Genomic DNA, 12,562 nt, shown 5'->3' with positions numbered 1-12,562 from the left:
TTTTCAATACTTAATATGATCTACTAGACTACTATTAACATACAACAAATTGATGTGCCAGCAGAGGGAGGAGAAAGGGGAGTTAACTCAGATAAATACATTAAATAAGAAATTTGTGATAGCTCAATACACCAATTGAACTAAAAGATGGAAAATTTCAAATGAAATGCAAAATGAATTCCAAATATATAAATATATATCTATATATGTATCTAATATATGTGTTTTAGCAAATAACACATCTAATAATAATTGAATATAAGGAAAATACCACTTCTAAATATATATAATACAAATTTTCAGATACAACAGCAAATACGTGTGATACTGTCATGCTAAAAACCAAAAGTGAACATGCTCTATCATTTAGAAATAAAGATGTAACAAAAAATAATAACCGAAAAATTCTTAGACTTCTACTTCTTTATTTACAAAGATTGGAAAGCTTCATTTTTTCGTTGTTACAAGTTGCAATATTGGTAACAACAAATAATCTTGAAATATTGAAAAGGAATTCAATAAGTAAAAAAAACGGTTAAGTTCTAACTTTTACGAAAGACATGAATAAAGCTAACAGTGATAATTTTCAGAGTTAATCAATTTGAATAAGTACTGTAAACCACTGACCATTAAAACACATTATTACCTTTAAAACATACCAGTAAATAATTTTTGTTGAGGAAATAATAATAACATATTTACATGACCCTGGCACCCAATGGTTTTAAATACATGATTCTTTTTAGAGGCAAAGTCTATCAAATTAAAATTTCAATATGGCAGTTTTATAGGACTGTTACAAAGAAGTATATTTTTGCTGCAGTTTGTATATTTCAAATTTAAAAACAGGGTTTATTATATTGATTTAATTAATTTCTAGTTTCTTCCTTGACCTAGATCATGTTTAAAGATCATATAACCAAACACAAAAAGTTAATACTTTTATTTATAAGTTCATTTTTTTTTTTTTGCAGAGATGCATCAAATAAAATAATACATCAAATTAAAAACACAAATTTTAGAAAATTGAAAGGTCTGTTCCATTTATATTCTGCCTGAATATTATTTAGAAATATCTATATTTTTTCCCAAATGCATCAAAACAATGACACTTTATAGACTGTTTGAAATTTTTGTGATACTTTATATGGTGTTAATATTTCAAATGATAGAGCATGCTTTTTAAGTAATTTCTGGAGTCAGCAATGAAAAAAGTCTGAAAACACCAAAAGTTACGAGAAGTGCTGACTCCATGGGACTTACAGTGTGATATTTTTGTAGGTAATCTCTGGACAAAATCGTCCTGGGTGTAGGGGTGGAGCTACCACTGAGGGGTGGAGATGTACGCCATCTGCTGGCGATAGCATCAAGACTTCCACTGCCTACCCTGCTTTCTAATTCCTCTGCCCTTTGTTCTGTCGATTCTTTTTCTTCTTGAATCAATCTGAAAGAGGAAGATCTTTTAGATATAGTTATTTGTCTAATACCATAAAAATTTGGTCCTGAAAAATCTGTATTTTTAAACAAATTGAATTAACAAGTTTAATGTGTACATGCACAACAACAAAATCAATATTTGGATGGCAAATCTAAATAAAATTCTTAAAAAATATGACCATGCAAAAATCATTTCTAATTAAATAAAAAATCTACATAACAATGAAGCATATGAAAGTGGATACTAAATATGCTTGTTCAGAAGTTGCAACTTAATGATTTTAACTAAAAATGGAAAATATATGTAATGATGTTAACTGAAAATATATCAAAGAAAATGAAAATATCTTTAAAAATAAATATCAACCTGATATCAACTTGAATAAACTGCTTCGCCGAGCGCAGCTGGATACGACCGCAGAGGTCCAACCCTGAACAGTTGGGGCAAAAATGGACACAATATTCAAGCTTGATACAGGTCTGAATTTGGATTGTAATTAAATATTTGACACATTGTAGGTTTCTGACACAGAATAAATGTAGTCTAAGAACTTGAAATTGTATGATTTGATTTATATTTCTTGCTGTTGTGCCAAACACTGTGCTGTTGCGCAATACTTAGTAAATCTGTTTTCAGACTATATACAAAGAATTAGCAAAATAAATTGTGACCCCCCCCCCCCCCCCCCCCCCCCATTTTTCTTTTGAAAATTGACAATTTCTTACATCTTGAGGGAAAAAAAATTGACCAGCCCAAAATTTTTTTTACCCCCCCCTTCCAAAAAAAAAATATTTGAAGAGAATTTTCTTTAGAGGAAAAAAAATCCCCCCCCCCCCCCCCCCCCAAAAAAAATTTTTTTTTTTTACCCCCTTCCAAAAAAAATAATTTTGCAGAAATTTTCTTCTTGTAAAATGTGGTACAAATTAAGAGACATCCATACACTTAAACACAAGTTATTGTCTGAAAACTAGAAAAATGCTTGTTTTAGACCCTTTTTGGCCCCTAATTCCTGAACGGTTAGGGCAATTACCCCCAAAATGAATCCCAACCTTCTACTTGTGGTATTGAACCTTGTGGTACAATTTCAGAGCAATCAAAATACTTGTACACAAGTTATTGTCCTGAAACTAGAAAAATGCTTGTTTTGGCCCCTAGTTCCTACATGGTTAGGACCATCACCCCCAAAAACAATCCCAACCTTCCTTTTGTGGTATTGAACCTTTTGATAAAATTTCATAGAGATCCATATACTTAAACTAAAGTTATTGTCCGGAAACCAAATGTCTATGGACGACGCTGACGCCGCGGACTACGATGAAGACGACGACATGATACCAATATACGACCGCAAAAAATTTTTGCGACAGTATAAAAATGGACTACATATACAAATTGAAAATCCATCTAGAACAAAAACAATGTAAATTAATTTACATAATATGAGATACCAAATCCATATAAATTGACCCAAACCGTTGGTATTCTTATTTGGCATTACTTGTTTTCCCCTCCTATAGGTTTTTCTAGATGATTGCACAATTGTTATTCCCCTCCCCTGGAGACTAGTTCACTCTCTTCATGTATGGGAGTGCACATAATCAATCATATGTGAATGTCTTCTTTCCAGCTTTATGGTTAAAAATTTTAAAAGAACAATTTTCACAAGACATTTCATGTACAATCAAATAGTTCTAAAACCTGAATGTAAATTGATTAATAAATTTGAGTATCAATATGTAAGTGATGATAGGAACATTATAATAGAGAACATTCTATAGAATATTACTAGTCGAGAAAATATAAAAAATAATTTGCATACAAATTTTGCTTGAAATCTAGCAATAAGCTGTCGTCAAAGTTTAATGTTACACTTAAAGCATGTTATATTCACTACAAGCTAATATGATATAATTGTATAGATGTGGTAGAAGAGTTTTACATCTAAACTCAATGTTAAATGCATATTATATGTATGCAGTGGCGATTTTTAAATATAAGAAAGACTGCAAATATAGATTATCAAATGCATATTGAATAGAATTTTAACATACAAAGAATCTAGCAAAAAATGCAAATCTTTGTCTATGAATGGGTAGTACTGATGGACCATAGGGTTTTAATCAACTGAGTTTTTATGCATCTTTTACTATCATTTTCTTCAGATTTAATTTCCGTTGTCTTTTTTTAAAAGATTTTCCTCTCAACTTCGTTTTTAAATATGGAATATTCTAAACTTGTGTTGGCTTTTGAAATTAATTATTTTTCAGTTAAATCCAAATTCAAATAAAATATGTACTGGCTGTCATATCATACACTGTTATTACAAGACTTGTATCCCAGTATAATGTTATAAGACAGAGACAAGAGTTATTTCCCCTGTTAATTACACACAAGACAAAGATTGAAGATTGATATAAATAAATGAACTACAAATTACCCTTGTGGATTTGTTTTTTCATTAATTTCACTGAAAAAGATTATATATTACAGGTATTAGTATAAAAGATAAAGTATTTCTTATCTAGTATTTTAGCTGTGACCCCAATCTAACTTCCTGAAGTAAATATCCAAGAGTGATAACTTTTCTGATCTTTAATCTTTACACAAATTTCAGTTGTACTAAATTTTGAGGATAACGATTTTACACCAGAAAACAACTATAAAGATTAATTTGTTTGTTGTTTGATTTCTGTCCAGTGACGAACAACTATTAAAAAAAAAGGTTCTACATGTATGATCACACTGACTATAAGACCAAATCAAAATTCATGAACTGAGTATGAATGATAATATATTAAAACCTAAGTAACTGTGCCTTTATCAATTTTTCTTCTCATAGCCTTCTTTTACTATTTATTAATTAAAGCAATTCCTTTCTATTACATAACCGATAAAAAAAACATTAGCATCGGGATAAATTGTTCAATGCAAATTTTCTGGAATATATACAACACATTAATTGCAGATTTACAAGACCGAATCAGTTGGGACACATTTCAGAAGCCCCAATGTCTATTATTCTTTTACCATATACTTAATGCTAAAATAAGCTTTAGACTCAACTACTCATAGAAAATTAGATACAAGTGTCTCTAAAATTCCCCAGAAAAGTTTTTCTAGAATAGTCCTTAGCTATATCATTTCATTCAAATAATTGCTTGTGTCAATAATAATAATAATAGAAAGCAAACTGAAAATGTTTAAAACTCAAAAGTAAAACAGCAAAGCAACAACATCAAATGACAGGTAAAATCTGATTAAATACTATGCAATAATGATGGAATACATCTTTTCTTTTTAGAAATGTTATCAGATTGATAAAACACATTATCCTGATTTAAGCAATAATCAAAATCATTTCTTGAATATTTTTTAACCTGCAAATCTAAGGCCAATAAAACTTACAAATTTTCATCCATCCATGTGAGAAAGTCAGTTATTTTATATACCTTATAAAGAGGCAGTTATATTTGAGTTTTGACAATGACCAACTAATATTGTTAAATAATTGGATATGTTGTTTATTGTTGTAAATAAATGTATAAAACAGAAATTCAATGACTATTCCTTTACAGATATGTTAATTCTTATAACATTTTAGAAATAAATATTTTTTACAGACATGTAGATGGATGACAATCTATCTTTCAGTTTTATGTGACCTACACAATAGGCAATTAAAGCATTAAAATTTTGGATACAAACAGCATACCTTATTTCATTATTTATTGCGTCGAGTTGTTCCTGAAGCATACAGGCTAAGGTTTGGGCATCTGTATGTCCACTAGGTGACAACATGTCAAATGTTCCGAGAACGGACTCGCTATCTTCCTCGGTATCACTGGTATCAAATGCATGTTGGACATTAGCTAACACATGCTGCTGTTGTATCTTCTCCCATTCCTGTTCATTTAATGTATTCACCTATTATGAAAAGAAAAGCATTAACCATGACATTTAAAACAAACTGCCCCTCGTCTAGCCTCTATATCTTCTTCGGGCTGTTCCATAAAAACATACATGAGAGTCAGACCCAGGGAAGGCACTTCAAAACTTCAACTATGGGCGAGTGTCAAAATTTTTTATGTTCAATAAAATTTGAAGTGAAATTCTGAAATTCCATCTACAGGGTGTTACCCCATTTTTAAAGTGCCTTCCCTGGATGCCATGTATGTTTAAATGGAACAGCACTTACTTTTTATTACTGTAAATTCAGATATAAATGCTACATTTTTATAAATGAATATTGCTATAATTAACACTCTTACACAAAATGAAAGAAGATGTTTCAACTTAACTCTTGCTTTGTGAAGTTGACCTGTAAGCATACAAATTGCATAGACAGAAACTATGATAAGATATTTACTTTAAAGTTTTTGCAACTTTCCAATTATCAGTCAATTTTTAAAGTTATATAACTTTTTCATATAAAAGTGCAATCTTATGTAATCCTCAGGAATAACCGAGCTAGCTGAAAATACCTCCTGAGATCAGCCCTGGTTTTTGGTGGGGTTCATTAGTTTTCTAAGTGCCTAGATATAGTTATGTTTGTCTATTTGTTGTTTTAAGTTCTTTGCAATGTCATTGTCAGTTTGTTTTTGACTTATGTGTTTGAATATCCCTTTGGTACCTTTCGTCTCTCTTCTACTGTTAAGTGATTTTACCACAAATATCTAAGAGTCAACACGATTTGACTGCTCAAAAAGATGGTGGCATTATACATGTCATTTTGTGTAATAATCTGTGACCATTATTGATATATATACTAGGAATGATTCAAACATACTTTTGTAGGATCATCATTAAGAGCTTGTTCCCTGCCGCGATTTGGCCGCCGTGATATTTCACTTGGACTCTGTAACATATACCCAGATCCTGGCCTAAAAATGGAAATATTGTATTACTAATACTATTTATACATAAACAGAATTCACAACAAACTACCAAGTTACTATTTAAAATCCTAACTCATAAATATTACTTTTTAATTTTTCTGAACTATACAAATATCAAAATTTGTATTTCTATTGATAAAGCAATTTCTTTTTTATTCAGCTAAAGAGTTCTTGTAAAAATTGGTGACCAGCAAACTCTGGTAGGATTGAACATCTTCAAAATGTTGAATTTTGACAAGGCTTATTGATAAATTAACAAAATAAAGTTCTCAATCAATACTGTCATTTCAAGGTTGTTCTTTCCTTCCATTTTTTCTATAGTCACTTACTTACTTAAATCACTACAGCTTCTGACAACTAAACACTTACCTTGCCAGGTATTCAAGTTGCTGCCTAAGAGTATCTATTTCTTTTTTAGCTCGCGCTAAATCTTCATTCATTCTCTCCTGCAAAGAAACAAAACATGTCTAATTTGTGGGTTTTTCATACTTAAAGTAAAATGAATGTTCATTTTCTAGGCAGTAAGTATCATGAATAAATACGTTCTAGATATAACCATTAATACCATTAATTAATCATAAATATGCATATTAATTACTGAATTTACAGTAACAAGGATAAGTAGTCATTCTTAGTTCAATATTGAGTAAACACACTATTGAACCAAGTGTCTGTTTAACAAAACATTCAGTTGTGGTTTAAAAATACTTCACATCACATAAAGCTTATCAAAACTGTTGTTTCTTCATACATCTTGGACAAAGAAATACTAGTTTTATACTATACAGCTTAAATTAACTGGTCCTGATATAATTTTTGATCTTGAAATCTTGGCTTTTTTTAGCTATAATAATGTCTAGTTTGATTAGGGTGCCTCAACAATATGCCTGAATACATGAATGCTTTAGGAGATAGTTCAGCAATTAACAAACTGCAAATTGACTTTTGATGTCACTCTCAAATATCATTCTGCCTACAAAACAAGTTTTTACTTATCAGTAGTGTGTGTAAGGTGGTTAAGACAGTAAATTCGAACATTATTGTTTTTGGTTTGGCCTAAAAGTTAAAAGCTCAAGTTTTAATGAACCAGATTAGTTAGATATACATGGTGACTAACAGCACTCACTTTTTCATTCTGAATTTCTTCTAGAGCTTGATTGACACTTTCTAATTCTTGAGTAAGTTGATTTTTTTCTTCTAGTGCCTGCATTCTTTCTTTTAGATGAAGTTGTAACCTCTCGTTAGATTCAGATAATAATTTATCTATAGTTTGTGATAATCTTGTATTATGCTCTTCATTCATCTTTTCTCTTTGTCGACACTGCAAATGAATTAGAGAACTATAAAGTATACATTTATCTAACAACTGGCTTGTTTCTACGAAATTCTATTTACTTTAAGTCATGATTCTTGTCATTTCAGACAGAAGTATTGTGTTGCACAAATCTATTTTAAGAAAGTTTGACCTTGACCTAAGACCTGCTGACTAAAAAATCAAAAGGGATCTTCCTCTTATCATATGTGACCGTTTACCCAGGTAAGGTTGGCTCACACTCCCATTATAGCGGATAGTATATGATTTAGCATCCTGAAACTATATGTCTGCACTGACTTAGGGACTGATGAATGGATAAAAACTATATATCCCTGCTACTTCGTAGCAGTAGTATAATGTTGGATTTAAAAAGCAATATCTGGTGCACAATAATATTTGGTGCATGATTAATTAGATCAGGAACTTATTAAAAATATTAAGTAAATATACCCTTTGTATTTCAGTTTCTTTCTCATGTAGTTTGGATTCTGTTAACTGCATTCTTTCCTCTGCTGAACCATGACGTTCCTCTGCCTGAGTTAATGCCTCTAATCTTTGAGCTAGTTCTGCTTCTACTGTGGGCAATGCTTCAGCTTTTTTCAATGATTGTTGTAATTTTTGTTCGGCAAGTTCTAATTTTTCTTGTGTTGCTCGCACCTTTTCCTCAGTCTGCAATGTTAATAACATTATTAACAACCAGGTCAATATTCAGGTCATGTAATTTATATATGTTATGTTTTGCAAACAAGAAATTCTTTTGAGCTTTTTAAAGTGCCAGTCTTTGTAAGAATCAGCCAATTTTGAAAAAAATCAAAACATGGCCGGAAAAAACCCACCGACCTAACCATCCTATTTTGAAGTTACCCTCATCCTGAGTTAGAAATGGTAGGCCTTTCGTTTCTGCGTGTCTGGTAATTGGAGAAATCACCAAATACATTTTGGTTAGAATGATAGCAAATTACAGAGTTAGCTCCCCTTAATTGTTAATTTTTAGTGCATTTCAACCAAATCATATCTTGAATTACCAGTACAGGAAAAGGAAACGAATTTTATATTCGTGCATCATTATACATTTTGAACATAAATTAATGTCAACTTGAGTGGGTTTTTGTTTGTCATGTTTTCACCACTGCCTGATTCTTAGGCAGATTGGCACTTAATACAAAAAAATATTTTATTTATTTTAGGAAGAGGAAATTGCATTAGGTTTTATAAAATATAAAATACTATTACCTTTTTTTTTTGGCATTATTTTAAGACATTATTCTTTTTCTCCACCTAATGCATAGACATGATAGATATAAACCATACAATATAATTTTTATATGTTTAAATAAAGTTGTGATAAAACCATGATATCTTTTAAAGTATTTTAGAAAAATTAACCTTTTATCAAACACTTGGACTGGCCCACACATAATTTAATTAACTAGTATGTATATACAATGTATGATACACATTTCAATGTGCACAACACAGGTTTCTGGGACTGAAGATTCAATCTTCAGTAGGTATGCTTGAAACTTAAGATTGAAATGCCATGTCTACTGTGGATTCATAATTATTCCTTGGATACCAATTTTCGTGGATTTCGTGGGAACATGTGAACCACGAATTCAAATGTTCAACTAATCACAAATTTTCAATAGGCTTTTTATGCAGAGATTTGCAAAACCACGATTCAAATTTCCACCAAAATACAAGTTTTCCTCATCCACGAAAATTGATACCCACGAAAATAAATGAATCCACAGTATATAAATGTTTGGAAGCATCAAAACCAAGAATACACAAACAGGATTTCATTAATCGTCCAACGCCAACAATATACTTGTATATACCTTCAAATAAATTATGCATTCTAAATATCTGACTTTAAATAATGATTGAGATCTAAATGTTTAAACTTGATAATATAAAATGATGATTAGTATTCTGGACTATGATGATTAGTATTCTGGACTAACGTTTGCAGTAACTTTTTTCAAGATTTACTCCTCCACATGAATGTTGCATTGCAAGCATGTCAACACAAATAATACTGAAGTCTATTTTTATAAACAATCCATCCATTGATTATTGTATCTTTAATATAAACAATTATATATTTATCAAATCCAACTTGTAAAAGAGAAATGATTATGTAATTTTTTTCCATTCCCAGTTTTAAAAAGACAATATGCCCACACAAATTGTACTCATCTATTCATACCTTTCTATACACATTCTTTTCAATGAAATGATTGCACTTCAAATACACATTGATTTGTACTGTTTATACCTGCCAATACAAATGCTATTACTCTGTCTATACCATCATACATGTCATTTTCACATGTGAAACTTACACTTTTTAACTGGCTCTCTTTTGTAGCTAACTCTGACTCTAGTTTATCATTGAGATCATGAAGTGATGTTGATTCCCGTTGGGCGTTCAGATAACGTTTTTCTAAAGTAGCAATCCTCTCCTCTTGGTCTTCTCGCTGAGCTAATGACTATAAAACATAAAACAATCAATAATTAGTAGTTAATTCACTTAAAGGGTTTTCCTGATAACAACTTTACACAAAGCCACCAGAGGCTATATATAGATTTAAATACAGTGTGGGAGTATAAACAAATTTGGTGATTATAGATTCATTGACTCAATGAATTATAATTAATACAAAAAAGGAATACATTATCTTTGATAATGTCTTTAAACTGGTATAAAAAAGACAATAATTAAACATTAATTGTCATGCATATAGTTTTGAAATAAACAAATTAAAAAGAATTTGATGACTAATATATTCTTGGAAAAAAACCAATATAGTATATTGACATTGAGAAATTATATTGAAAATTTGAATTGGTGATATGAATCAGTCAGTGGTATATTCTAGTTATCTCTTTTAATGTTTTTTGTCCTTTTAGGTAATTTGTTATTGATGGCAGATCTTAAAGACTCTATTAAGTTTATTCAAAACTTTGACTAGACTAGGGTATTGCTGAAGACATTATGTCTACCTCTTGAAATCTAGAATTTGGAAATATATTAAGAAAAAAATTTGTATCAGTGTCATTCCCATAAACAGCCTAAACAAACTGTCTTTGGAGAGCATTGGCTCAATAACACTGCTGAAAAGCAAGTTTGAAGCATTTGATTTACTTTTTCTGTCCTCTGTCTTAATTTTAAGAATTTCAAAATAAATTTCATTAGGCAATTAAAAAAAAAAACCTCCTCAATATCTGTTAGAACAGCTGAAAATGAAAACAAGAATATTTTGTGTTAACAAAAATGGTTGTCTGCTGCCAACCATTGCCTATCATCAACATACTCCAGTTTTTAGACACTTTAAAAGTCATCATTGAACACAACACCAACTTCACAATATGATTTTGAAATATATATGTAATTGTATCTTTGGCATCTACAAGTATAACTTAAGCATATTCTTCTATGAAATATGGCTTTTAAACATGGCAACTAAACATGAAATAAAGGTTCAATTTGTTGGACCTATATTTTGAGCATTTCATATCTTGTGTGGATGTATTCTGTAGCAAAATACATCTTTTTAACATAATCTGTATCCATATCATTCAGTAATTTGTACCATCTTTGAAAATTTTATGATGGTCCAAAATGTCGCTGTTTTTCACTCTTTATGATATTGCTCCTCGTGATCACCTGACCATAACACATAATTAAAAGGGTTCGTCTAAAGAAAAAATCTGATAGAACACCAACTCACCTCTCTTAAATCTCTCTGTAACTTGACCACTTGTTCTTGTGATTTGATGAGATCTTTTGAAGTTGTAGTTAAGCTTTCCTCTAATTCTGTACACTTATTTGTTAATTCTAACAACTTAGTCCGTGTAGCAGTTAATTCACTATTTTGTTTTTCAACAGTGTCTTGTAATTCTATAATTCTATTCACTTCAGAATCAGGGTCTATAGATCCATTGGATAATCTCTGAAATAACCATAAAATTTAATGAAGAAAGTATTTTCTGGGTTTCTTTAAAAGTAGTAAGTTGTTTTGTGACCTAAAATACAATATCAAATCACCACTTTCTATTCGAGAAACATGAATTGTAAGTTACTATTGTTTAAATTGTTTTTTACAAACACTTTTAATCACCATTTCATGAGTCAAACTTTATTTACAATATTATGTCTAGTTAAAACATCATTTATATTGAAACCTGTTTTAAGAGACCCCTCAAGGGAGAGCAAAAAAGTGGTCTCATAAGAAAGGTGGTATTTTATTACAGATTCAATCTATATGAAATCCACTACAGATGGACCTTAAATTAATGGTCTAATAAAAAAGGTTTTTGCTTAATACATGTGGTCTCTTAAGCAGGTTTGACTGAATTTATAAGATCAGTTGTGAGGCAGTTGGTACAGACCAAAAGGAAATCAGACCTTTGATGAAAACAAACATGTAAAAAAAATGGAGAATGTGACACAGATGATGCCCCAGACGCATATAACGTTATAAAGGGACATAACTCAAGAACAGTAAACGTGACGCAAATTCTAACTTGATCCGAGTGATGTGGCAATAATTTTCATAACATTTGGTGGAGGCAAACTTTAGTAAGAGAACGGAAATGAAAAATTCAGCATTTTTGCCATTTGTAAAAGGGCACAACTATAGAACGGTAAATGTGACGCCACCCAAATTCAAACTTGATCTGTGTTTTGTGGTGATAAGCATTATGTATGAGTTTCATAACATTTGGAATTGGTTGAGGCAAACTAAAGTTAGAGAAGGGAAACCCAATTTCAAGATGTACATACAGTCGAACAAGGATAACACTTAATGGCCCCTCTGCTGTTGTGGGGGCATAAAAATTAACTATGTTAAGTCTGATGTGTGAAATTCATCTTTCATAAAAACTGATGTACTCTGATTTCTTTCA

General features: G+C 30.7%; 1 protein-coding gene across 1 annotated transcript in view; it reads right to left on the bottom strand.

The window, feature by feature from the left end:
- LOC127706192 (liprin-alpha-1-like) overlaps window positions 1–12,562 on the bottom strand; it is a 69,107-nt gene that overhangs the window by 24,749 nt on the left and 31,796 nt on the right. Inside the window, exons 6-13 of the mRNA XM_052210672.1 lie at window positions 11,386–11,607; window positions 9,997–10,143; window positions 8,099–8,317; window positions 7,460–7,654; window positions 6,703–6,779; window positions 6,225–6,318; window positions 5,151–5,362; window positions 1,264–1,444 (exon numbers count right to left, since the gene is read on the bottom strand). Coding sequence (XP_052066632.1) covers window positions 1,264–1,444; window positions 5,151–5,362; window positions 6,225–6,318; window positions 6,703–6,779; window positions 7,460–7,654; window positions 8,099–8,317; window positions 9,997–10,143; window positions 11,386–11,607 — 1,347 coding nt within the window. The remainder of the gene's footprint in view (window positions 1–1,263; window positions 1,445–5,150; window positions 5,363–6,224; window positions 6,319–6,702; window positions 6,780–7,459; window positions 7,655–8,098; window positions 8,318–9,996; window positions 10,144–11,385; window positions 11,608–12,562) is intronic.

The sequence above is a fragment of the Mytilus californianus genome, unplaced genomic scaffold, assembly GCF_021869535.1.
Source record: "Mytilus californianus isolate M0D057914Y unplaced genomic scaffold, xbMytCali1.0.p SCAF_6, whole genome shotgun sequence".
NCBI classification, from domain to species: Eukaryota; Metazoa; Mollusca; class Bivalvia; order Mytilida; family Mytilidae; genus Mytilus; species Mytilus californianus.
The sequence above is the reverse complement of the archived record's forward strand: the minus strand, read 5'-3'. Positions and strand labels throughout refer to the sequence as shown.